The sequence below is a fragment of the Zootoca vivipara genome, chromosome 13, assembly GCF_965207765.1.
Source record: "Zootoca vivipara chromosome 13, rZooViv2.hap1.1, whole genome shotgun sequence".
NCBI lineage: Eukaryota > Metazoa > Chordata > Lepidosauria > Squamata > Lacertidae > Zootoca > Zootoca vivipara.
Genome location: NC_142596.1, coordinates 27,115,494 through 27,143,071, shown reverse-complemented (window position 1 = coordinate 27,143,071; position 27,578 = coordinate 27,115,494). Strand labels below are relative to the sequence as shown.

At 42.7% G+C, this 27,578-nt stretch overlaps 1 protein-coding gene across 4 annotated transcripts in view; it reads left to right on the top strand.

Annotated features, from left to right (window-relative positions):
• The window catches only part of CTDSPL2 (CTD small phosphatase like 2), a 51,215-nt gene that overhangs the window by 19,978 nt on the left and 3,659 nt on the right, over positions 1–27,578 (top strand). For all 4 annotated transcript variants that reach the window (XM_088656797.1, XM_088656798.1, XM_035131873.3 and 1 more), the window contains 11 exons: positions 2,562–2,769; positions 9,487–9,625; positions 12,666–12,815; positions 13,015–13,230; positions 14,333–14,411; positions 15,529–15,640; positions 15,808–15,894; positions 22,007–22,069; positions 22,157–22,236; positions 25,948–26,074; positions 27,000–27,095. In XM_088656797.1, the coding sequence (XP_088512923.1) occupies positions 2,584–2,769; positions 9,487–9,625; positions 12,666–12,815; positions 13,015–13,230; positions 14,333–14,411; positions 15,529–15,640; positions 15,808–15,894; positions 22,007–22,069; positions 22,157–22,236; positions 25,948–26,074; positions 27,000–27,095 (1,335 nt within the window). In that variant the 5' untranslated portion in view covers positions 2,562–2,583. The remainder of the gene's footprint in view (positions 1–2,561; positions 2,770–9,486; positions 9,626–12,665; positions 12,816–13,014; positions 13,231–14,332; positions 14,412–15,528; positions 15,641–15,807; positions 15,895–22,006; positions 22,070–22,156; positions 22,237–25,947; positions 26,075–26,999; positions 27,096–27,578) is intronic.

The following is a 27,578-nucleotide window of genomic DNA, read 5'->3' as shown; positions in this document are numbered from 1 at the left end:
CATTGCGGGGATTCGAACCGCCGACCTTCTGATTGGCAAGCCAACAAACACCTGGAAACCTCATTAATTCCAGTAGAATTGTTTTGGATAACACTGTCATGTTGAAACCAATGGGACATTAAAAGACTTGGCATTGCTTGGATCTTGCCCTGTTAATAATATCCTAACAAAAGTCCCAAGGCACATTTTATAATTGGGTAATGCACTCTGTTGTTGAGAGACAATGAAGAACGCCTCTGAGAGTGAAATTAAACCACTGTGCTAGCAGCACTGAAGTGACCTCCCCAGGGCACAAGCCTGGGCAGTGTGTATGGAGGTCCTGGGCTGCCCAGATGACAAGAACCCCCCCTCTAGCTTGTTGATGTGGTCCAAAGGAAAGCAGAGCAATGTGTTTGGCACCACCTTGGTGATAGCTGAGTGCAGGGTGAGGACCAAAGGTGGGCAAACTACTGCAGAAAGAGCACAATGTGTCCCTACCAGAGGTACTACTCCTCCCCTAACGTCCCCTCCCCATACACATGCAATAACTGCTTCTTTTAAATTAACTTAAAATTAAAGAGTTTCAGCATGAAACTGTATGCTCCTTATCTTAGCTACTTCAAATGGAAAGTAACAATTAAGGCAAGACTACACCTTCATGTTGCATTTTACCTGGTTAAGATTTCACAGCTGTTTATGGGTGGTGATTCTTAGCAGTTTTATTGACATTATACCTAATTAAGGCTTTTTATTGTTAGAGACACAAAGAGTCAGACTCGAAGAGTCGGACACAACTAAACGACTAAACAACAACAACAGAAAATCAGTTCACAGAGTAGTCCTGTGTTTTATAAATGTAGAAGTTGAAGTCATCAACACTGACAAATGGAAGCCCATTTACCTAAGCATACTGTTTTCATGATGTAATATTTTTACTGGTTTGTTAACTTTGGCAAAGTTAGGTACCCTTTCCACAGAGCACTTGGAGTTTAGCAGACTTGTCTCCCTCCTCATTGTTGTTTGTTAGCAGCTTACAAACATTAGTAAAAGCTCACTTCCTCTCCCTCCCTCTGGTGGGCCACACAAACATACTTGTTCCCCAGATGGTAAGCAGAGGATCTGACAGGTTGTGGCTTGCCTCTAGCCATGCAGGAAGTGTGTAGGAGAGCTGGAAATTGATATGGTGTGTGTTCAGGTGCCAGTCACTGAATTACCCTTTTGTGAATATGGATGTACAAAGTAACATATTCCATTTGCCCTCTCAAACATAAGTGTTCAATTAGAATGTGATCAGGACATGGCTGTTTTACACCTTAATTTGCACAGTGATAATGCAGCAGACAAATAAACTCCCTGGTATTTTTCTTTGTGCTCTGCTGCGATAGACTGGGCTTGTCAATATGCGTCCTAATGCACATAAATGAGAGATTATTATTTTTTATTCACAGTAATTATGCTGTATTCCAGTTCCATACTTCCATCTCTTGGTCATGCCGAACTTATTTTCAGGGGAAAGAGCCAGTAAGACCAATGACCCTGTTCCAGGTCAGGGCAGAAAAGTTGCAGGAAGGAGCCTGCCTTGTTTTCTTCAGTGGCTAACTTGTCATGGCAATGGGGATAATTAGAAACCCATGAAATTTTCTACAACCATGAGGTATACTGATCTCTGGGAGTCAGACGGGCCCTACGCCCAAAGTACGGGGTAGGTTTTTCTTTTCTGAGAGTAGAATCACAAACTGCATCCTTTAGATTTCTCAGTGCTGAATGGCTGCCCCTCTCTTGCTAGAAGACCTACTCCAGAGCAGAGCAGGACTCCAGAGAGTCCTGCTGAAAGGCATGTTGAGATTCTGGATAGAAATGTTGCAAATATCCTGAGCATGTGCTAATATCCCCTTTGAAAATATGGCTCACCTGAATAATGAGATGGGTACCTGACCCCTCAAGTTCTCATGTCTTGATCGTGATCAAATAGTGTGTAGGAGATTCAAACATATGTTCTTTAGCCAGGAATGGCTGAATTTTCAAATTCCTACATGCCAGCCTCAGCATTTTAGGGAGCTAGAAACCAATTGTGTATGTGGCATTTCATTTATTTATTTTAAATAAATAAAATACTTAGTTAAAAAAGAAACAGAGTTACCCCAGCTTTGGATTAATTCTTGAAAGTGCTATAAAACCATAGATCAAGGGTGGCCAACTCTGAAGAGACTGCGATCTACACACAGAGTTAAAAACTGGCAGTGATCTACCCCCCTTTGGGGTGTTTAGGTCAAAGTTGTTAAGCTTTTTTTAGGAAGGAGGAAAGCCTCGAAGCCCCATTTGTTAAGGGTTCAGGTCAGAGTTGTTGAGCTCTTCTCAAGCGGGAAAGCCCTGGTTTTTTTTGGGGGGGGGGTGAAGGGCTAAAATGTTGAGCATTTTTTAGGGGAGCCAAAGTTGTTGAGCTTCTTTGAGGGGAGCCAGTGATCTACCACAGACATCCAGTGATCTACCGGTAGATTACAATCTACCTGTTGGACGTGCCAGCCATAGATGATTGGTACTTCTTGGGCTTTAGTTAATGCTATGTGCTTGTTCTCTTACAGTTTTACATGTGATACCAACAAAATGAGGCTGAGAACGCGGAAAGCTTCTCAGCAGTCAAATCAAAATCACACGCAGCGTGCACTGAGGGTGAAGAGAAAGTACTCAGATGTAGAAGAGAGCTTACCTGTTGGGGGAGGAAAACCTCAGAAAAATGAAACAGGCTTATTATCTTCAATCAAAAAGTTTATTAAAGGAAGCACCCCAAAGGTAAGCTTCAAATATTTTGATCATGCTAATCTATCTATGGAATATTTATCACCACAGTCTTCCCAAAAGGGATTTACACAAAAAAGTTTTAAAACCACAAAAATTCACAATAAAAAGAAATGTAAACATATTAGTTGTGTGTGGAATAAGCAGCCTCACATAACCAACATGCTTAAGTCTAATTAATGCATGAAGGGGTTAAGTCCATAGAGCAAGCTGTCGTGCCAAGCTTCGCTCAACTTGGAAGAGTCTACCTGAGAAGCTCCCATGTGAAGAGTTTTGAGTTGGTTGCTCCAGATCAGACTGCATGGCTCTCACAAGCCACTCTTGATTTCATATACCAGTAACCAAGGAACTTTCACCACTCTGTAACTAAGCAAAGTTTTACTTTCTTTGACTTTTTCTGAATGCTGTATGGAAAAGCACATAAATCTGACATTTGGAGAGTTTATAAGTAAACCATATTTAACTTACCAAATGTGTGGTGTTTTTGTATGCCAGTGGGAAACTTTGGAAAGAAGCCTTTTAAGGGGTCATTTTGGTACTCACTTTAACTGGCACATTTTAAGGTTCTGCAGCCTGTATTTCCACACTTTACTCTGTTGCATGTTTTGTGATTTCAAATCTCTGTTGGGGTTCCCTCACCAAAGAGTACTTGCCCTAAACTTGGATCTTGGCATCCAGGAATTCTCCTTCATACCTGTATAAATGTTGGTCCCTTTGAACCAAAATTGTAAACATAATGCCAGAATAAAAACTAGACCTTACAGAATAAATCTTAACAGGTCCACTGAGGCCTGTGTGTGGAGTGGCCCTACCAATAAGCTGGGGCATCTAGTTGCTCATATTAGGGATAGCTAGACTGCCACTTCATGAAGGGATAGAGAGAGATTTCTCAATGGGATTGGCACAGTAAAGCTACCATAGCCTTAGAATTCTAGTTCACTTTGTGGGGTGGGGAGCTTCCCATGCAAAATAAGAAGCAGTGAGTGGCCTGAAGCTGCAAGGCTGCTGAGCTAAGCAGGTGGGGAAGCAATCCTAAAGATAGTAAGAAAGCAGACTTGGTAAAGTTTCCTATGAAGGGAATTCCAAAAGCATGGGGCCACTACTGAAAAGGCTCTGTCCTTGCTATTTCATAAAGTGATCTCAAGTACCGTAGGTTATTATGAGAGCTGTCAGACCTTCATCTAACATGGCTCCAAATGTTTTAGGGATTTAAGGATCAGTGCCAGCACATTAAATTGAACCTGGAAATAAACATCAATGTAGCTGGTGTAGGAATGATGTGATGCAAGGGCAGGCAACCCCCAATGCAAATGCTAGCAGAAAGGGGCTTCCCTCCTCTCCTGCCTGCCCCCTCCCCCAATCTTATCTGGAGGGAACTCCCAGAACAGCACACGGTGGGAGAAGAGAAGGGATCATTTTGTTGATGGAACAATAAGAAGAGTGTGCAGATGAATTCCTCCCAGGGTGCTGGAAAAGTGATTCAGTGTGTCTTCTCAGTGATAAGAATGGAAACTTCCTGGAAAATTTCCATCATTCAGGTTGGTGACAATGGAGCAGACTTTAATTGGGATTATCTCAAGAAAAAAAGTTCCTCATCCACCCTATTCTTGTTTCACACAAGAATGCAGGACATTTTGTAAAAAGCTCATACTTTAGTAGAGCCATGTGTTTCTCAGTAACAGTGATTTCGCAAAGCAGTGATTTTGGGAGAGATTTAAAGGCAACATTTTAGGTTGTTGGGGAATTTCAGTTTGTAGTACTGAATATAGGTATAGGTAAATATAGGTAAAATATAGGGGGGGGGGAAGCAGCCAGTCCTCATACAGGTATTATAATCTTAGAATACAAGTGTTGAAAAGAAAGAAGTTTGAGCCTTCTGTTTCTCCCTTCCCTCCTATAGCATAACAATTTATATAATTGCATTTCCCCCCTCTTTTTTCTAAATATTTTTATTGAAACAAATTTAACAAAACAATTTATCAATCAATATACCCAATTACACCCTCCCTTTTATCCCCCCCCCATCCTTCCCTCTCCCACCCTCCAAGGACTTCCCTAAGCTCCCCTGGTTTGTTTATACATATTGTTCTCTGCATGTTGTAAAATTGTACATATCATTTACCTTATCTATCATCTGTTCTACTAATAAATTTGTGGATGCTTATTCAAAACCTGCCAAGGAGTCCAAATCCTTTTGTTGTCTTTTTAAATAATTTGTAGAAAGTTCCCATTCTTCCTTGAAGTCACGATTGTCCTTCTCCCGCAATTTGTATGTTAACTTTGCCAATTCCGCATAGTTCATCATTTTTTCTTACCATTCTTCTTTTGTTGGTATTTCCTCATTCTTCCATCTTTGTGCTAACAAGACTCTTCCTGCTGTTGTAGCATACATGAATAAATTCTTTGTTTTCCTTGGCAGGTCTTGTCCTAAAATCCCTAACAAAATTTTTCTGTTGTTTTTTTTTTACAAATGTAATTTTGATCATTTTTTTCAATTCATTATATGGTATATCATCTCCCAAAACTTTTTGACTTCTCTACATTCCCACCACATATAATATAAAGTACCTTCTTTTTCTTTACATTTCCAACATGTGTTTGACCCAGTTTTGTACATTCTTGCGATTTTCACTGGTGTAATATACCATCAATACATCATTTTCATACAATTTTCCTTCAATAGAGAACAATCTGTGAATTTGAAATCTACCTTCCATGATTTTTCCCAGTCCTCAAATTGTATGTTATGTTCTATATCTTGCGCCCATTTGATCATGACTGATTTGACTTCCTCATCTTTCGTTTCCCATTCTAGCAGAATGCTATATGCTTTCTTCAATAGCTTCACGTCTTCTTCTATAGCCTCCTTTTGTAATCTAGATTGTATAGCTAAACCCTTTTTTATTATCCTCCTTATACATCTCATTTAATTGTCTATAATGTAACCAACTCTGAAAATGTTCTTTAATTTCGTCATACTCTTTTCAATTCCATTTTCCTTCTTGATCTCTCTTCATATGTTTCCCTTTTTACCAAGCGGTTTGAGTAACGAAGCTTCAATTGGTGATAGCCATAGCTGCCAAGTTCTCCCTTTTTAAAAGGGAAATTCCATTATGCTGAATAGGCTTCCTCGCGAGAAAAGGGAAAACTTGGCAGCTATGGTGATAGCCACCAAGGTGTTTTTTGTTCTATTAGATCTTTGTACCTTTGTACTCTCATTAGTGATTTCTTAATTACATGATTGTAGAATCCTTTATCTACTTTCCCTTTCCCTTACCATAAGTATGTATGCCAGGGGTCCCCAGACTTACCGGCATTTGGGCCGGTTCCCACCGCGCCGATCGCGCGGAGGACGGGGGAGCGCGCGCGCGCATACGCACGGGCGCTTACTGGCGCGGCGGCGCGCTTCCAGGGTGGATAAAGCGCCGAAAATCCATTGTGCGCATGCGTATGGGCCTCCCCCGACCCGGAAGTGCACCAGAAATGACCTCTTCCGGGTCGGGAGAGGCCCATACGCATGCGCACAAAAGATTTTCGACGCTTTTTTCCCGACCCGGAAGAGCGCTGCCGCACTGCGCGCCGTAAGAGCGGGCGGCGGGGGTCGTCGCGGGCCGGATTGGCAGGCCAATTGGGCCGCATCCGGCCCCCGGGCCGTAGTCTGGGGACCCCTGATGTATGCCATCCATATCTGTTATTGTGACCTTCCAAATCTAATGCTTCTTCCTTTTCCAGTTTTATCCAGTCCCTAAATCACACCAAGCATGCAGTCTTGTAGTACAATTTAAAGTCTGGGAGGGCAAAGCCTCCTCTCTTTTTTTGTATCTGTAAGTATCTTATGTTTAATCCTTGGCCTCCGCCCCCGCCCCCAACTTAGAAATGCCCTTTTGCCATCTTTTGAGACAATCATCCTTAACCATTACTGGGAGTGTCTGAAAAAGGAAGAGCATTTTCGGCAGCACATTCATTTTCATTTCCGCAATTCTTCCTAGTAGGGAAAGGTTTATTCTACCCCATATTCCTAAATTCCTTTTTATCTCATACCATAATTTTTCATAATTGTCTTACACACGTTTATATTTATAATTCGTTCCACGGGTCTTTTCTTATAACAAAAAATTCGTCTAGTGAATCCCATAGGAATGCATTGATTTTTTTATATTTTTTTCCCCATAGGAACGCATTAATTGAATTTCAATGCATTCCTATGGGAAACCGCGATTTGCTGGACGAATTTTTCATAAAACGAATTCGTCTAGCGAGGCAACCTCCGCTCGAAAAATCCTTTCGTTAAGCGAAAATTTCGTTAAGCAGGGCATTTGTTAAGCGAGGCACCACTGTAATTCTAAATTTAGTAATTCTACCGTAATTACTAAATCATCAGCAAAGGCTTTAAATTTAAATTCACCCCCCCCCCAGTTTTTATCCCTATAATCTCTTTATCTGCTTCTAGGACCAAGGTGAACAGTAACAGTGATAATAGGCATCCTTGCCTGCTTCCTTTTTTGTATCTTGCATTCATTCGTTACCACCTGGTTTACAATTTATTTTGCCTTTTGTTCTGAATATATTGCTTGTATTCCTTTTAAAAAATTATATCCACAATTAATTTCTTCAAGCAATTTTTTTCATGAAATCCCAAGAAACATTATCAAAAGCTTTTTCAGCATCTATAAACATTGCTGCTTTAAAAAAAAAAAAAAAAACCTCCGGGTATTCTATCACATTCAATATATTTCTTACGTTCTCTTTCATTTGTCTACCTGGAAGAAACCCTGCTTGATCTTGATGTATATATTCTCCTAAAAAATTAGCTAAATCTATTAGCTAAAATATTTGCAAATAATTTATAATCATTATTTAATAATGAAATAGGTCTATAATTTTTTATTTGCATTAAATCCTGTTTTGGAATCACTGTTATATAAGCTTCCTTCCATGTTCCTGGGATTTCACCTGTCTTTAAAATCTCATTTATCACATCTTTCAACGGATTTGCTAATTGTTCATTTAATTTTTTATAATAATTTGCCGTTAATCCATCTGGTCCTGGAGACTTTTTGTCCAATTTATTGCCTCTAAAACCTCTTAAGCTGTTATTTGGGTATTTAAAATCACTGATTGTTCCTCTTTTATTTTTGGCAGATTACTGTTTTTTATATATTTCTCTATTTTGAAATTCTTTTCCTTTTTTATACAATTCTGAGAAGTATTTCATGAATGCTTCTCTTATTTCCTTCACCTTATCTGTAATTTTCCCATTTATATTGATTTTATTTATAAAATTTCTTTGTTCACTTTTTTTCAATTGGCACGCTAGCAGTTTTCCTGATTTATTGGCATGTTCAAAATATTTCTGCTTCATTCTTTTTATATTTTCCAGCTGATTTCTTCATTGTCATAGAAAATTGAGTTTGTAATATTCTAATTACCTGTTTTACTAACCCTTTATTAACTCCCCCCCATAATTTCATCTAAAATTCATTTTTCCCTTTTCCCTTTCAATTTCCTTATGCTTGAATTTTGTTGCATAAACAATCCCCTCATCACCGCCTTACTCATATCCCAAACTGTCTGTAATTTAATCTCTCCCTGGAGGTTTATTTCAAAATAATCCCCCAGGGCCTTCTTTGCTTTTACCATGAAATTTTGATCTTCTAATAAATATTTGTTCAATCTCCATCTAAATGTTGTTTGGCTTTTCTTTTGAATTTCCATTATCATGGAATTGTGATCGGACAGTGTCCCCACTTGTCTGTGGGGTTTTATTCATGGGGCACCTAGCCCTGGCGCTCACCCCCGGAGCCCTAACAACTAGGACCCTGTCATCTTTTAGTCAGACGACATAGAGCGCACCGCCATTCTGCTCCACAGCAGACCGGAAGTCCTCTATAATTGCATTTTTCTATAGAGCTGTAGAAGTACGAGGATTTTTTAAAAAACAAAACCAAAAGCTTGGACTTTGAAGATTCCAACTTGAGTCTTTGATCACACACAAGAAACCAACACACCTAAGCCTATCCAGCGCCGTGGTTCAGAGATCCCTCCAGCGCCCCCCCTCCTTTCCCAGCCGGAAAGCTAGAGCCATGCACTGCCTTGGGGGCGCTCATGTGCTTTGTTCGAGCTTTCGCAGAGCGGCTGGTGAACACAGGGCTGGCTCTGGTGTCTGCGGTGCCTTCTTCCACACAAGATGCTGTGGAAGGCTTTTTGCAGAAATGATAAGCAGACGAGCCGAGGTTGCTGAATGCATACTTTCCCCCCACCCAGTCTGTGGGAGAAATAGTTGAAGGACAGGACTCAAGGCCAGGGCCATCTTAAGCCACCTCCAGCTTTGCTGCCGGCAGCTTTGCAGGGCTGGAGGAGGCGGGCAGCGGCTGGAGGGTGGCTCCTTCGGCAGGAAAGAGTCGGAGGCTCCGGGCACGGTGCTGCTTCAGCACGGTGGGAGAGGGTGCCACGCCCAGCCTCTGCCTCTTCTCTGGCGCCCGGGACCTCAGTGACCACGGCAGGTGGAGGCTCCGGGTGTGCCGCTGCTTTGGTGCAGTGGATGAGGACAGTGAGCCGATGCCGGGAGTCCAGCCTCCACCTCTTCCCAGGCACGCTCCAGAACTGGGCGCGAACTTGGCGCCCTGGTTCCCCACGCCACTTGCCTCTATGAGCAAGACACCCCTGAACTTACATATCAGGTAATAAATTGTTTATGCTTTATTCTTTAAGGATGAAAGAGAACATCCTGCAAAGAGGAGTAGAACTGAACATGATATAGATGACAACTTGATTACATCCACTCCTCGAACAGGAGAAAAGCCTAACAAACAGATTTCTCGAGTTAGGCGGAAAAGTCAAGTGAATGGAGGTTTGTAAATATTCTACTCAAGTGACTCCTATGAGGCCTTTGGTCTACACCATTGAAGTAATTTAAGATTTTGTGTCCTGGTTTCATGGAAGAGAAAAATTGAGCCTGCAGTGCTAGAAGTGTGCATTGGTTATTGGGCAGCATATAAATATTTATATTTATTTGGGTGGTTTAGAAGTAAAGCTAGTGTCTTTATTGTGTAAAATACATTGCAGTATTTTTTCTTGATGCTTACAGTAGCCCAGTCTACAAAATGGTTGGGTCCTTAGAGAAGTTAGTTTAAGAAAATTCACAGAAGAAACTTTAATCCCCTCCTTTCCTTCCCCCCCCCCCAACACCTCTGGAGAGTATTGGTTGGCCATCCTGAACAATATTAGAAGGGCAGGAAGGACTCCTGATGGAAGGAAGGGATGGGCTGTGATTTTAATTTAGTTACTGTCTTAGGATCCATGCATGGTACTGGAGGATTTCTCCCTCCCACAGCAGCTCCCTGCACAGCATCAAACATTGTCCAGAGAAGATTTTGGGGGCCATCTGGGGCGGGGGTCTGCTGTAGGTAGAAGGGAACACAAAACCATATTTCTCGGACCACGCCACTTGGACCGTAACACACACTTTTCCCCTCCTAAAACGGAAAGGAAAAATGTCGCTGCGTGTTATGGAGTGAAGGCAGCAGCTTTCGTGCTGCCTGCTCCTCGGGCAAAGGGGGCGGGGGATGAGCTTTTGCCAGCGGAGCACGCTGGTGGTGGCTTCGGCGACGACTGTAGGGGGCAGAAAGGAACGAGAAGCTCTTTCTCCTTGGAAGCTGCCACCTGCTGCTTGCAAATGCAGAGCGCACTGGCAGCGGCTTCCGAGGAGGAAGAGCTGCTCGTTCCTCTCGCCCCCCACTGCCATCAGCGCGCTCCGCTTTTGCGGGCAGGGGGGGGCAGGAGAGGAACAAGCAGCTCTTCCTCCTCTGAAGCCGCCTGCCGCCACTCACAAAAGTGGAGCGTGCTGGCCGCGGCTTCCAAGGAAGAAGAGCTGCTCGTTCCTCTCCCCACCAGCGCACTCTACTTTTGCGGGCAGGTGGGGCAGGAGAGGAACGAGCAGCTCTTCCTCCTCCGAAGCTGCCCGCCGCCGCTCGCAACAGTGGAGCGCGCTGGCAGTGGCTTCCGAAGAGGAAGAGCTGCCCATTCCTCTCTCCCGCACTGCCGCCAGCGCTCTCCGCTTTTGCGGGAGGCGCCGGCAGGAGGGGCAGACGGGCTTGCCCCTGGAGAGCTGGCAGCTCCTCCCCCTTCGCCGTTGCTGTCGTCAAAGGGGAAGGGGGAGGAGCGGACAGCGCAAAAAGCACCGCTGTCCACTTGTCCCAGTTCGCCATTGCTGTCGGCAAAGGGGAGGGGGAGGAGCAGACAGCGCAAAAAGTGCCGCTTTCCCACTGTCCGCTCCTTCCCTTTCGCCGACAGCGACATGGGGGAGGCAGCATCAGCCCGAAATCGGGCTGTGTTGCCTCCGCAGCCCCCGAAGCCAGCAGCTGAGGGGAGGGGGAGGCAGCATCAGTCCAAAATCGGGCTGGTGCTGCCACCACAGCAGCTGTGGGTTGAGAGAAGAGGCCGAAATGGTGCTGCTGTTGTTGCTGCCGCGTCCCAGCCTTTTAGAGGAGGAAAACTAGGGAAAATTTTTTTTCCTTGTTTTCACCCTCTAAAAACTACCGGTAGGTGTGTGGTATGGTCCGGTGCATGGTATGGTCCGTAAAATACAGTAAACTTCTCTTAGAATCTAAAATTATTTATTTTGTTATAAACAAAGGCTAAAAAGAGTGTTTTGCCTTACTGAACAAGGGTTTGAAATGTTATGGTGTGTCCACTCAAACCTCTTGACAGAGTAGCCAACATGGTGCCCTCCAAATCTTGGGCTACAGCTCCATTGTCCTTAACCATTGGCCATGTTGGCTAGAACTGATAGGAGTTGAAGTCCAACAACGTATGGAGGGCAGCACATTGGCTGACGCCCCCACCCCACCTACACTGTAGTGGTTAATAATGTTTGGCAATGGAGCAGAGCACTCTTGCATAGCTTACAGCTGCAAAGTTGGCAGGATCACCCGCTCCTTTTCCTTCTTCAATGAAATGGGCTATATTGTTTGCATTGGGGACAGTTAATGCTTATCATGCTGAACTGCATTTTTGTTTTACACAAATGGATCACTTCAGAAAAGAAAGAAAACAGTATTATTTTCCTTTAGGAAGGAGAGGATCGTTGGGTGAGTTGGCTGCTCTACTAGGCAATAATATGCAAATTGAGCTGTTCTTACCTTGCGTGGGAGGGAAACTGACCCTTCAGTTTCCTTTCCCTGCCATATTTAAGAAGGCCCTGGCAACTGAGTGGGCAGAGCCTAAGGGTGCGCGGGTGTCTGACTTTAGTATCTATCTGATATTCCAGATAGATTATGGTGCAAGCAGCTACTATGTATTATTGGATGCATGTTGTGAGGAAATAACTATCTTTAATAGGGATTTGGTAGTCAGAGGTGACCAATTGTGATGCTGCCTGCTTTACTGCCTTGAAGACTACAGGCAACAGGATCTGCCTTAATCTCATCAGCTGTTTATGGGTTTCCTAGATATTGAATGGCTGTCTGGTGTTTAATTGCAGGGTTTTGTGGGTTTTTTGTTTGTTTTATTTTTTACTGTAAAACAAACGCAGAAACCTCTTGTTCCAGTTTTAAGAGGATTAAACTCCTGAAATAACTATTTGTTGAACTAAGCATATGCTTGTATGGATTGAAAATATTGTCTACTGAAATCATGATGAACAAAAATATTGCTATTGCTACTCATACATATTGACTGTATTTGGATGTAATGCCAGCTCCACCCTCACCTCCAGTATGGTTGCAAGGAGAAGTCTGCCTCAGGCAGCAAAATGTCTTGTTCTGGCCCTGGAAATTTACTTGAAGATACTGTGTGATTTGGTCATTCCAACCTATGTAGTAAAAATGACATCAGGAACAATGTGAGCATTGTACAATACTGTCTAGTCAAATGTTTTGTCTGCATTCTAGAAGCTGGAAATTATGAAATGACAAACCAGCATGTTAGGCAAAATGGAAAATTGGACGATAATCCCGCAACCGGCAGCCCTCCACGGACTACTTTACTGGGGACCATATTTTCTCCCGTCTTCAATTTTTTCTCACCAGCAAATAAAAATGGCAAGTATTATATACACTTAAAAATAAAATAGCAATTTAGAAAAAGTAATTTCCTGTCTCAATGCTGGGCAAAAGATAGGTATGATTTGATTACTCTTTTTTAAAAAAAAATATTTAAAGATTCTGAAGCTAAAAATGAAATAATGTTAATTCTTACCTAAGTGCAATAGCAATCTTTGAACTGAAAACATCATTTCAGGGACAGCCGGCTCAGACTCTCCGGGGCAAGCTGTTGAAGCTGAAGAAATAGTGAAGCAGCTTGATATGGAGCAGGTGGATGAAATTATCACTAGCACTGCAACTTCAGCCAATGGAGCATCCTATACTAGCCAAGCAGTGCAAGTCAGATCAACGATCAACAATGGCTTGGAGGAAGTAGAGGATGTAACTGATCGTGATTTGCCTCCTCTCACTGGTAAGAACCAGGCATATTTTGGTGGTTGTTTTTAAATCTTATGTACATGACTAATTTTGGGGGGGTTCGCCCTCACTCTTCTGAACCGAATGGCTCAGGGACACAAGATTCTCCATGACCAGCATGGTTGTGCGGTCTGCATGGCTAGCATTTTTTGGGAGAGAATGATGTCCTAAACTTCCCTTCCTTGGGATACTCCAAGCATTTCTATAGCCATAGACTGCAGGAGCAGAGAAGCTTTTATCTGGACTTATTATGTTGAACAGTGCTCTGCAATTTTGAATGGGAATGGTGCAAATCTACTTTACCTGAGCATGAATTAACAATCATTGTTATTGTTGTTGTTGCTATTAATATCATTCTTATTTATCCACCCTTCACACTAAGGTCCCAGGGTGGGTTACAACAATAAAAACACAATGTTAAAAACAGTTGAAAACGCCTTACAATCACAGAAATAAGGTGGGTCTTTAAAATGTACATCTCAAATATCAGCAGCCAGGGGAAAGAGGTGTATCTTCTGCCTTCACTGAAAGATATATAATGCCAGGGGCACCTCTGTGAGGAGGGAGTTTCACAACTTAGAACTAAATACCTTAATTGCATTGAGTGTCTTAGTGCCAAAGAAAGAAAAGAAAACCAAAGGGAATAACTCTTTGGTGGCTGAGAGTGTAGCCGAAGAAATGGATGGTGGTTTTCTCGCTCTTATGTTTGTACATTCTAGTTCCAGTGTGTCTATTGTAACATTCAAATGAAATTATAGCTGACACTTGAAAGTTAGCATTTAAGACTTTAATAGATTGATAAAAGCTGTTATTAGAGGTGAAACTGTTATATGTAGGACCATTCTGGGGAAGGTTCTAACTAATTATTTTAGTAGTATTATATTTTTACATATATCCCACCTCTCCTCCACACCAGGACTGATGGAAGCTTACACAGATTAAATAGAACAGACTAAAAAAAATTCAATCCTTAAATGTAATTTAAGGCAAAAATGGAGACTTGAAATATTTTGATTATTGAATATTCTACTTAGCTGCTAACTGGAGCTTGCCTCCCCTCTTCAGATGAACTAATGAGGAGCTTTTGTGTTTATTAGCACCAGTATCTCCGGACAGTGGTTACTCATCAGCTCATGCAGAAGGTGCCTATGAGGAAGACTGGGAAGTTTTTGATCCGTATGTTTGATTTCACTTTGTAATTTTAGATATGACATTTTGAGAAATAAAACACTTTGCCCTCTGAGTTAGCTTTGTGAGTCAGTGTTGAAGGCTGCAGTACTTAAAAATTATTTTGAACACAATACTGCAGCAGTTCTACAAGCCTCAGTTGTAGAGCCATAGCAGTAAAATCAACATTTATTTATTTGAACCCTCTTTATACTGCTTTTCATCAAAATTGATTTCAGCAGAGTTTACAAGGTTTAAGAAGAATAAAATATACATTACGTCCTCTAACAGCAAACTCAGCTAGTGAGCACTGACAAGAGTATGGCCAAAACTTGGCTGCTGAGAAACAAGGAAGAGGTATTGATGTGCTCAAGGAAACCATATGGTTTGCAGAAATGGGGGGGGGATAGGAGGAAATGTATGGAGGCATTTGAAAAAAAAACCCAAACAACCCAGTGAGGACTGCATGCTTACTGGTCACAGAATTATTGTTGTCTGGGGAGGGGATAAACTAAGGGGGGTGGGGTGGAGTAGAATAGAATAGAATATCTTGGAAGACATACAGGTACTTCCCCATTTACGCATGATCAGCACGTGCATGACTGCTGACAGGCGCACAATTTTCGGCATTGCAAGGGGGTAGAGCAGAATGGGGTGGGTTTATATCATCCCACTGGTGCATGCGGTGCCTCAGAATGTAACCCCCCCCCCATGTAAATTGGGATCTGCCTGTATGTACATAAAACGTTTATACATAAAAAAGACCTGCAGATAAAAGAAAAATCAACAGTCCTTAGATGAGTGAATAAAAAGGTTTTATCACAAAACATCTTCATTTGATGTGCAACATTACAATTGCACACGCACGCCATATCCCATTGAATCATACAGGAAAGTTTTCCAGGGCTTCCCAGATTAGTTGTGTGTCTATTTCCATCCAGATTAGTTGTGCGTCTATTTCCATCCTGCATCCAGTGGGGGCTGGGATTGCTGAAGATGTCTTCTTACTGCCCTGGTGGTCCATTACTTTAGCCTGCCAGGGTGGCTTTCCAAATGTGTCCCAAGAGTTGTAAAGCAGCAGTTGTAATAAATTACCAAACCATATATTGGTTTGCCTTTCTTCTAGGTACTACTTCATCAAACATGTTCCACCACTAACAGAAGAACAACTTAATCGGAAGCCTGCTCTTCCATTGAAAACGAGAAGCACACCAGAATTCTCTTTAGTTCTAGACTTGGTAAGGAATACATAATGGCATTAGTTTTGATAGAAAGGGGTGGGTGGGTGGGTGAGAGAGAGAGAGATGTATGCTGTACAAATTGCAGGTGGGGGGGGGCTTCATTTCCTAGCATACTTTATTTCTACCTGCCTTCTAAGTCATCTCATTTTCTTAATTCTTTATAGGATGAAACACTAGTCCACTGTAGTCTAAATGAACTGGAAGATGCTGCACTCACATTTCCAGTCCTTTTTCAAGATGTCATTTACCAGGTGATCAAAACCACGTTCCGGTGAAGTATAAAACTGCTTATATAAATTAAATGGGCAAACACTTGTCATGCACATGGTGTCTTCTTGCCCTCCTGGAACATTGGCAATTAAGCAGTATTGATTACATTCTTTGAAATTTTGTCAGGCAAGTCCTCAGATATTAGATGTATTGTGACACACTGCTTCTTCCTTGCACACTTGCATACTTTTACACTTCCTTGTCATTTATTTGTAAAGAGCTCAAGCATGAGGAAGCCAGAAGGCTTCCTCTTAGCTGTCCTTCTACATAGCAGCTTTTCTCCCTGCCAGCAGGTGGAGGCAGGAGTTCTGGAAGCTTAAATAATTTTACTACAGAAGAGCTCAGTGCAGACTTGCTTTTCTGCCTTGCCTGAGTAAAATCGACCCATGCTATTCTGCTCAGAAGGGATTAAAAATACAGACCTGGGAATAACTTGTGCAGATCCATCTCTTCCTTCGTAGTTAGGTGCTGCTTGTGTGGCAGGAGTTGCTTTTGTTGATGGAGTGCCAGATTGCTAGCTGTTGGTTGTGCTTCACAACATATTCTTAGCTTCCATCTACTGTGTGTACAACAATTCGGTCAGTGAAGAACAGAGGAAAGAGGAAGAGTTGGAGGTGTGTTCCAGCAACTGCCAAAGATGCTGCACTGACCCCGGCTGTTGTTCTCAGGTCCCTATTGTGTGATGTACCTGGGAGTAGCAACAGCTTCCCTCCATGTAGTTTGCACGATATTGGACTCCTCTGTAGAATCTTTGGAGAATGACACCAGGCACCTTAAATGGACACTTGTCCAGGTACTTTACCCTAATTTTAAAACTTGCATTTTGTCTTTTTGTTCTGTAAAACCCTCCAAAATTCTGAGGCTTAAAATGAGGTATTTCCTTTCCCCAGAAGAAATCATGTTTAGTGACACCAATATTCAGCTTCCTCTTTAATTAGATAAGTTAGGAAGTTACAGTAGAATATTTTGGATAGTAAAAGCAAGAGCTGAAATTTGGCTGATCATCTTTTCTGTGGCTTCCCAATATTACATCTTGGTGAGAACAGCTGAGAAGTAAACACTACTTTATGAGGTTTCTTTATATAAATATTGCTGAAGTGAGCAACAACACATTTGAGTCTTGGGTGGAATAAATGTAGAGTTCCAATTTTGCAAACCCCCCTTGGTCCTTGGGCTGGGTTCAGGGGGTATTGTTTGGGGTGGGGTTGTTGTTGCTGTTAATTTTAGGATTTTTATTTTGGATTTTACAATTTATGTAGAAAGTGTTCAATAGTTTTGATATTTTCTTTAGTGTTTAAAACTGCTTTTGTTACATTACTAGTTATGCAATTTTTTATGTGTTGTAAGCTGCCTTGAGCATAGTTTTACATTTGGAAAGGCGGCATAGAAATAAAATTATTGATTGATTCATTGATTGATTGAGTGATTGGTTTATTGGCAGTCCTTTTCTGCCTAGCACAGGGCTAGCACTACAAAACTTAATTTTTGCAAACTTGGACATTTAGTTAGGAGTTTAGTAACCTCTGCTCCTCAACCTATTGTAATCTTCTACCCACTTATTCCACTGTCAGTCTCATTAAAAGCTCCTCCAGACTAAGCAGGTTAAGAACTGCAGCTGTAAATGTTCCAGACCTGGTCCTAACCCTTAAGCATTTTGCCCTTCAAGCCAAATGCTCACATCTGGAAGTAGGTTTCATTGCTTTGAGGGGAACTAGTTTCCAAGTATGCTTGAAATTGCAGTCACAGCCATCTATGGCTATAGATAAACAGAGTTTGCCCCTATTACGCTTGTCATTTCTTCGATTTTGATATGGGCCCAGTGAAAATGGCAAGGAGGTTTGAAGTGTCAGCTTCATAATATTATTGTCAGTCTCTGAAAAACCATTATTCAGTCAAACTCCAAAGGAAAAAACAATAAAAAGCCTTTTGTGGACCAGAGTTCTCTTTATTTGCTACATAATTAATTTAGAACTAATTTGGTGCAAATGGTCACAATGATGATCAAGTGTTGTAGTGATGTGGTCCATTACTGCAGCTAAGCTTGATCTTATCTGGGGCTTTGGTCATCCAGAAGACTTCCTCCAAGATCTTGCTGAAAATCAGAATGGCAACAAGAGAGGCTTTTTTGTGGTTGTCCCCTATTTCTGGAGTGCTTTCTTCAGAGAGGCTCTCCTGGCACTAGTCTTTGTGGCAGCAGGCATACCTTTATTTCCTCCCAGGCAGTTTAGTATCTTCTTCTCTGTTGGTGCCCTTAATGCTATCTGCCAGGGTAGCTCGATTTTTAAAATTTTAATGGGGGTTGTGTCCATACTTGAGGAGCGGATTTTGTTATTAGTTTGTTGCTTTGTTAAAAACTTGGTTATGCTGTATTTATCTTACAGGTTGTATTTGCTTATTTGATGTTTTAAACTATTTTATTGTCAGTCACCAGGAGGCTTTGGAGCAGGTGACTAAAAATTTAATTAATAATAATAGGAAGGAAGGTTCAAGTGGTTACTTAACTGCACTAAGAATGACTGAGACCATGCAAGTTCACTCTTTTGCTCTCCCCACCCTTTTTAATGATAATCTTCTGTTGATTGCAAGGGCCTGTGGTGACAGTACTGAATCAAGATGGGGTTTAAATTATCTGTCATGTGCTCCTTTGGAAGATTGCAAAGATAGAAACGTAAACTCAAAGCTCTAGGTGTAATGCGTTTCTATCTTTGCAATCTACTGAGGAAGCCTAACCGGGGCGAAACAAAGGACATAACCCGGGAACCTTGTCTATGGACATTGGTTTGCCACGCCTGTTTGCCAATTGGATATACTGTTGTCACCTCTACACCTGATGTACACCTCCTCTTGTGGAATTCTAATATTATTCCTGCTTCGAAAGTACTTTTGAATTGACTTATCTCCACATGAATTACTTCATGAACACTTCATTTATTTTGGACTGAATCCTTGTTGATATTTTGAACATGTGGGTGTGCCATTTTTGTTGACTTATGTTGATTTTGTTCATCTGATAAATTCTTTGAACCAAGTTTTGAATAAGATTTTGCATATTCTGTTACAACAGCCAGTTACGCATGTTTACATAGCTGTCTTAAATTATTGACACCAACTGGAAATAATGTGAACCCAAGAACTTCTTTGTCAATTTTGCAGCCAAATATTGTTTCTTCTTCTGGATGGAAACCAATTCCTGCATTGCAGGGGGTTGGACTAGATGGCACTTGGGGGTCCCTTCCAACTCTATGATTCTATGAGTCAGTCCTCAGTACACACTTGGGTATAATAACTTGTATTGGCACTTGCAGAGGTTCTGGTGAAGGGATTGTTCATCAGTGAATAAGGCTTCTCTTTAGTTCACTAGAGAGCAACCTTCTCATGCCCTTCAGTGTGACTCACCACAGGCACTCAATCCACCCTCACTGCTGAATTTCATCCCCCACCCACCTGAGGGAACACAATTTGGATGGACTGGAAGGTATTCAGGGAAAGTTATCCCTTCCTCCACATCACAGTCACTCTTCCCATACCTTGCTAAAGAGCTGTTTGCCAGATTGGGGCATGCAGTTTACATAGAGAGGAAGGCGCCTGGGGATAACCTGGGAACACCAGAACATAGGAAGCTGACTTAGATTGAGACAGTTCATCTGCTGAACTCAGTATTTTCTCTCCCAGCTGTACCTGGAGATGCTGGGGATTGAACCTGGGACCTTCTGCATACAAAACAGGTGGCCCTTCCCACAATAACCTGCCCCAGGCAGCAAAGCAGATGAACAGCAAAGCATCTGCTACTGTATCTCTTCCATTTCTTGAGCCCAATTTGCTGCAATAGGTCGCTTTTGGACTTCATCTAAGGACCACGGGGCGATTTACAATATAAAAGTACAAAAATACGTAATATAGTGACAAACTAAAGCAATACCTCCCACCCCATTAAAGGCCATAGATCGTTTCAATTAGCCAAAGGCCTGGGAGGAGGGGAATGTGTTTGCCTGGCGCCTAAGATGAGGCAAAGGCACCAGGTGGGCCTCCCTGGGGAGAGCATTCCACAAGCAGGGAGCCACTGCAGAAAAGGCCTGCTCTTGTGTTGCCACCCTCCAGACCTCTTGTGGAAGAGGCACACAAGAGCCTCAGATTTTGATAGTAGGGTCTGTTTCAGTTCATATGGGGAGAGGTAGTAAATAGGAGAAGCCTTTCCAAGCTTTGCCAAACTGTATAACAGTTCCTCCAGCCTCTTCATCTGCCTGTAGCTGTTGTAAAGTGGTCAATTTCTGGAGAAGATGGGACACCCTTTGCACAGCACAGCTTCCTCCTCCAATGATCTCTGGCCTGTCTGTCATTTCCTCCCCCCTGCCCCAGATTGTAGGAAAGAAGGAGGGAGCTGCTGTGCACTTATTGCTGCTGCTGCTGCCTCGTCCTCTTCTTCTTGCAAAAGAACAATTTCTGGTTTTGTTTTGGAATTTTTAGTAAGGGATTACATTGAGAATGGAAGAGGAGGTAGGCAGGGTTCATTGCCTTTTTTCAATGAGGTTTGCTTATTAAGCAGTCCCCTTCCATCAAGACTCTATAGCCAGTGGAGCTGGTAGACTAGTAGTGAATGCAAAGAACTGGGACACAGATGATATAAAAGTTGTGTGGTCTGGGAAGGGGTTGCTTCCTGGGCTCCACCTATTCTCCCTCTCTTCTTGTCCTTTCTACTAAAATTCATACAGAATTTTGGAATTATTTCTCACCTTTATTTACTTGGCAACCTGGGAAATGGTCCTTTGTCACTTGATGCTGCAAGAGGTTAAATGGTGTCAGTGTGGGTGTGTAAAAAGTTCTAGGACTGTTGGGCACTGGGGTGCACTTCATTCATCTCTCCTTTTCTCCAGCCCCAGCCAACACCAGCCTTGCCCACAGGCATGCAGCTGCTAATCACCCACATGTGTCCTTTGTGAGCTACATGGTGGCACATCCCTGCTTTATTTAAACAGGGATCTTTGCTGATGACATTCTTGTAGAAGCTACAGAGTACAGCTAAGGCTTCCATCCTGTACACACTTATGTCAGGAGGGATAGTTTGGACACAGTAGTACTGCCCTTGGTCACCTTCTAGACTGGACTACACACTCTGTTTGGGACTACTGTACTCTAGATGTTGGTTCAGAAATTGTAGCTAGTGCAGGATGCTGCACCCCAATTGTTGCTGGAACACTGCATATTACACAGTGCATAACACTGCATATTACACAGATGAAGAAAGCTCTGCACTTGCTGCCAGTACATAATTGAACTAAGCTCAGTGTATTAAAAAGGTGTATTAACCTAAATGACCTGGTTACCTGAAGGGACTGCCTTGTTCCTTACATACTGTGCTCATCTGGAGAAGCTTTCCCGATTGTCCCGGTTATCCCATACTTTTTTAGTTTCTCCACATACCGAGGCTTTCAGTATAGGGGAACATGCTGAAATAGCATACAAAGACTTTCAGTAATTTGAAACACTGTTCCTATTGAAATCAGACAGGCACCTAGAATCCTGGTATTTTGTTGCCTGTAGAAAATTAATTTGATACAGTTTTGGTGAGACAAAGTATTCTGTATTTTATGATTCTATAATTTTAAGATTTTAAAACTTTTATGGTGATTTTACTGTACACTGTTTTGATACTTTTTATGTGTTGGTGGTTTATAAATATTCTTAATAATAATAATATGCTGCCTGGTACAATTGTCATTGTATCAAGTGCAATAGATGATGTTTTTGTATCAAGTGCAATAGATGATGTTTTTGAGTGAGTTGTAGTAGTAATTTTTATTGATTTATCATAAAACATATGGACAAACTAACATATGAACCAAACAATAACTGGGTTGTTTTTTGTTTTGTTTTGTTTTGTTTTCCAATTATACAAGCAAACAGTAATAAGAATTTTACACCTATCTAGCATTACTATTTCTTCTTCAATTACTGAATATAATAAGTATTTTACTGTAAATTTTCACTGCTGTGGGACTGTCCACCAACTATAGTTTAAGAAACACCTGCCATTTGAAGCAAAATGTCCCTATTGTATTCTTTGTATTTTAAAATTGCTTTTTCTTTTTGTTCTAGGTTTATGTGAGATTAAGACCATTCTTCAGAGAATTTTTGGAGCGTATGTCCCAAATCTATGAGGTAAAGGGACTTAACTTGGATCTTGTATGATTATCGTAGCCTTCAGCAGTAGAACAGATAATAACAGTGCCCTCCCTTCATTTTCAGATCATTCTTTTTACTGCTTCAAAGAAGGTGTATGCAGACAAATTGCTGAACATACTAGACCCCAAAAAGCAACTGGTCAGGTAAGCTTGATGACCAAGTGGTGGCTGTTACTTCTTTTTTTATCAGAATTGCAGCATAAACCATTATGATATAGAACCTGAGTGCATTTTAGTTATCATAGCTGAATACACATGGAAACGCATGTGGTGAAGATAAAACGCTGACAACAGGCTATTTTGAAACCTTGGAAACATTGAACAGTATAACAACAAATGGTGCCTGCAACAAAATGCTGCATTATCTCCCCAGGCCTTACTGAGTGCTCATGTTCAGGGTTTCCACCTGACAGCCAGCCATACCTTCCTCCAAGTTCTGAGGGGCTCAAGCAGGCCAGTTGGTTCCATTCCTACCCACCCCAGCCTTCCATTTCCTGGTTTTCTTTACCAAATTATGTCAGCATTCCATAGCAGCTTGCAGTGGCCACTGGTGCATAGCTTCCAAGTCTGGGTTAGAAAAATACGGGACCACAGCAGACCGACACCGGAAGTTGCGTAGAAGCAACTTCCGGTGCCAGCGCTGCCCGATTTCCAGCCCAGGAGCCGAGGCTCCATGAAGGTTGCCCAGCCACCCAGCCAGCCCTCTCCTCCTCCCTCAGCCCCCTTCCCTTTTCCTCGCGGAGGCTCCGGAAAGGACCTCCGGCATTCACCTCCTTCCCTTCTCAGTCTGCTCACAAATGCAGCAGCAGCAGGAGCAGCCAGCAGATGAGAGGTGCGCCACACACACACACGCCGAGCGAGCGCACACCCACCCACACAGAGAGCCTCCTCAGCCAGAGGCGATCCCGCTCGCCTCCTCTCCCCGGATTCTGCCTGCGCCTCGAGGGGTGCAACAGCCCTGCTGCCCTACCTGCTCCCTTCTCTCGCTTGCATTCCTTGAAGCGAAAAACCCCCGCACGCGGGCGCGCGAACTCCTTTAAGTTCCCTGGCACGAGCTGGCTGGCGAGATTGAAAGATTGTGTTGCTACCGCTGGCTTTTTTCCTTTCCTCCACCCTCAGGAGGAATCCACCACCCATTCCCTCCCTGAGCTGGGGGGGGGGAGCCCGTTGGAGAGGGACAGAAAAGCAGCCGATCCGAAGAGCGCACACGCTCCTCTGCCGCCGGGCGGGGGGATAGGGGCCCCGTGGAAGGGGCTCCCCGGGAGGAGGGCATCTCCTCTCCTTCCCCAATATTACATTAATAAAGAGGAAAAAGGCACAGTGAGGGGAGGGGGCTTGGAAAGGGATGTGTTTGTAGCAGCAGCCGCGGCAGCAGCAGCTGGGGAGGAGGAGGGCGAGCATTGATGGTGTAATAAAATAATAAACTGAAATCCTGGAGTTTGATGGGGGGGACAGGGAAGCAGAGCTTGAGCACGAGGGACGGGGGACGGGACAGACCCAGACCTGGAGAAGTGCGCTCGGTGCAATGCAAAAAAAACCCCAAAACACGCACATGCACACACCCTCCCCTTCTTGAACGTCCGGGTCTTGCAGAAAGGAGATCATAAAGGAGGGAGGAGGAGGAGGAGGACAGGAAGAAGAAGAAGAAGAAGAAGAAGAAGAAGAAGAAGAAGAAGAAGAAGAAGAAGAAGAAGAAGAAGAAGAAGAAGAAGAAGAAGAAGAAGAAGAAGAAGAAGAAGAAGAAGAAGAAGAAGAAGAAGAAGAAGAAGAAGAAGAAGAAGAAGAAGAAGAAGAAGAAGAAGAAAGGGAGAAGAGATTGATCATTTTGGATTTACAAGAGATCATTTTTATTACAGTGGGCGTTTGAAAAGCAGGCTCTGAACATTATCCACCGATAAAGGGGGTGGAGGGTTGGGAGGGGAGAGAGAGAGAGAGAGGCACAGGCTGCTGCTGCTGCTGCTAGAGGAGCCCGCCAGCAGCCACCGAGCGCTTCCCTCCGTCACCTCCATAGAGATTGGACCAGCTCACCGCCGCTTCTAGCGCGTACTGAGACAGCCCCACTAACTTAATTACACAGTGCACAGCCAAACCCTCCTTAGCATGCCGGCTACCAATCCCTGAGGGAGACTCTGCCAAGGCGGCCAATCACAAGGAGAGAAAGGGGCGGGCACAGAGCTGAGGAGGTGGACGAGGTACGGTTGGTTGACGGGAAAGAGCACCACATTCACAAAGACGGGCACAGTCTCGAGAAATCGGGGTAATTACGGGATATTTCGCCGTACGGGATGAAGCCGGAAATGGCTTTAAAAAACGGGGGTTTCCCGGGGAAATCGGGAGACTTGGCAGCTATGCACTGGTGACATGCTCAGTTCTCATTGGACTCTATGTTCCGGGGTGAGGGTGTTTTTAAAAGTGTATTTCTGCATACTTTAGGGTTCACTAAGCATTTTAAAATATTACTCTTGATTCTCAGTGACTCCATTTTGGCTCCCAATTCCCTGTCATCACTCAATCCCCTTGAGTTTGCTATTGGAGGATTTATTATCCATTTTATTCACATATGTGGTGGCAACTCAGATGATCTAGTGAAGGGGTGGGAAATCTGTGGGGGCCCTCTGGATGTGGTTGGTTACAACTCCCATCATCCCTGACCATTGATTAGCTGCTGGGGGTGCTGGGAGTTGGAGTCCAGCATCACCTGAAAGGCCCACATGGGAGAAAAATGGGGCTACCTGCCAATGAGGTAGCGATTCCTACATATATGAGGGAGTGTACTGGTAAATGAAAAATAGGATATTCAGTTGGCCTGGAATGGGGGTGAGGGTGAGATGGACTGACTTGCTTGAGTCCCTAGCAGCACCTAGTATCCTGGGGAAAAATATGTGACTGGCTAGAAGTCTGAAGAGAAGCACTCATGTTAATGATGCAACATTTTGTTGCAGGTCCCACTTGTTCCTTCTAATAGTGAACTCATGTGGCTGAGTGCAGACAGAATTGGGCTACTGAGGAACAGGAGGGAGGTATCGGCACGCTTGGGTGAACCCCGAGGTATGCAGCAGTACAAAACATTTTTAAAAGCGAAAAAGAAAAACTCCCAAATGTTTGCTGGGCATGCTCAGTAGTGTCCAGGAGCCACAGAATGTTGGAATATTGGGAAAGAAAAACAGAAACTTGGGAGGAGGGGTCGGTTGGCCTGATAGTGTGTACTATTCTGAAGGAAGACACGGCTGGATGTTTGGAACCCAGAAGATGAGCCATCCTATTTTATTTATTCATAATATTTATATCCCACACAATAACAAAAGTTCTTTTGGCAGATGATAGTAAAAATTAAATCAGTACAAATAAATTAGGCTCAAACATGAAAACTACAACAACATAAGAACAACAACTGAATTCTCCTGATGGACTTGTGCGTGAAAGATGGCAGTTGAGGCTTGGCTGTCTTTGGGTTCTCTCCAAATGTTACGGGATCATTGTAAAAACACTTCATCATTGCCTGATTTTCTTCCATAGTTAACAGCACAGGTGCTCCACCTCCTGGTCAAGTTAATCATTAAGAACACAAGGCCTTATTTGGTTTTGCGTGCTATATATATATTGGGTAAATATACTGTACTGCAGATAATTAAAAAACCAATTTTTCAGCCAAAAAACAACAACCTTTAGCTGTGTTTTGAACATCTATTTTTCAAACAGATATAACACCACACACACCAAAAAACTACCATTTAATAAAAAGACAATTCTTAACATTAAATCCCGTGAAAGAGAGGAAATCTTGTAAAAAACAGCATTTTCTTCATATACATTTTTCTTCATGTAATCTGAATGTGTTCTTTTAACCAAATACAGGCATCGACTTTTCCGTGAGCATTGTGTTTGTGTACAAGGAAACTACATAAAGGATTTAAATATCCTTGGTAGAGATCTCTCAAAAACTATTATTATTGACAATTCACCACAAGCCTTTGCCTATCAGGTGAGTGTTTTCTCCGCAGCTGGCTTTGGAGACCAAACAAATGCTAACGTAACTTCATCTGTCGCCTCAGCAAGTAAAAAAGCATGATTTTTGTTTTTGCATGCGGGGACAAGTACCTAATTCACCACAAAATGTATACAGGACTTTACAATTTGAAGGGCAGTTTGCTACCACAAAATTTCATGATAAATACTGAAAAAGTGTGCTTATGTAAAATTATGTGGTTCAATCAGAGTTAGGACACCACTGTTGACCTTATCCTGTATTAGTTTTGGTCATGTTAAGAGATTTGCCCTCACATGCCTTCCTGGATTAGGGGCCAGTTATTGTTTCAGCATTAAGCATGAAATCTCTGGAATGGAGAGGAAACAAAGTTTTGATATGATCTGTTGACAGAAATAGAAGTTGCACTGTATTGATTGTGGCTACAATCTGTAGTAAAGCAAGATGCACTGAAGTTTCCAACTTATTTCCCACCATTACTGTTTTTCATATTTGGGGACAGTTGGACTCATAGGGGAATTGCCGAAAATGAAACTCGCAGTAAGATGAGCTCCTGTTGCTCAGTCCCAGCAGTTCGAAAGCACGTCGAAGTGCAAGTAGATAAATAGGTACCGCTCTGGCGGGAAGGTAAACGGCGTTTCCATATGCTGCTCTGCTTTGCCAGAAGCGGCTTAGTCATGCTGGCCACATGTCCAGGAAGCTGTCTGCAGACAAACGGTGGCTCCCTCGGCCAGTAAAGCGAGATGAACGCTGCAACCCCCGAGTCGTCTGTGACTGGACCTAATGGTCAGGGGTCCCTTTACCTTAAATTATAATATGCATTGTGAGCTGAATGAAGGATGGGTTTATAAATTTAAATAAATTTAAATAAATAAAAACATATAAATAATTAAACTTTTCTCTGATATTTTGCTTTTTCTAGCTTTCAAATGGAATTCCTATAGAGAGCTGGTTCATGGATAAAAATGACAATGAGCTCCTAAAATTGATTCCTTTTCTGGAGAAACTTGTAGAAATGGTATGTGTTTCAGTGATTAATCGTTTGATATAATTTTCCTCTTAAAACTTGATAGCATTACATGTGTAGTGGCCCTCTGTTGCTTTCTGGGCATAATTCAGGAAGCTGGTGTTGATGTAAAAAGCCATACCTAAAAAACCATTGTTTGGGATTCCAGATCACCATGCAGGGTTTGCAAATATTTCTGTGCAGTGATTTCAGCACCACTGATCAGGTGATCACTGGCACTTCAAAACACTTAGCAGGGCTTCCTGCAAGGAGCTTTTCCTCTGCTCTTTGCAAGCCCCTTCAACTCCCTGTGGAGTTCCGTTTGGGGAGCTCGGTAGTGCAACAAGTCCCATGGAGCTTGAAGTTAGCATACGTCAGCTAATAGACTTCTGCTTTCTTGTGGGGTTGTCTGCACTATGGAATTCCCCATGGGAAACTTAGTAGTGCACCCAATCCCATTTGGCTTGCTCTAAGTGCCCATTCACCAATTAATGA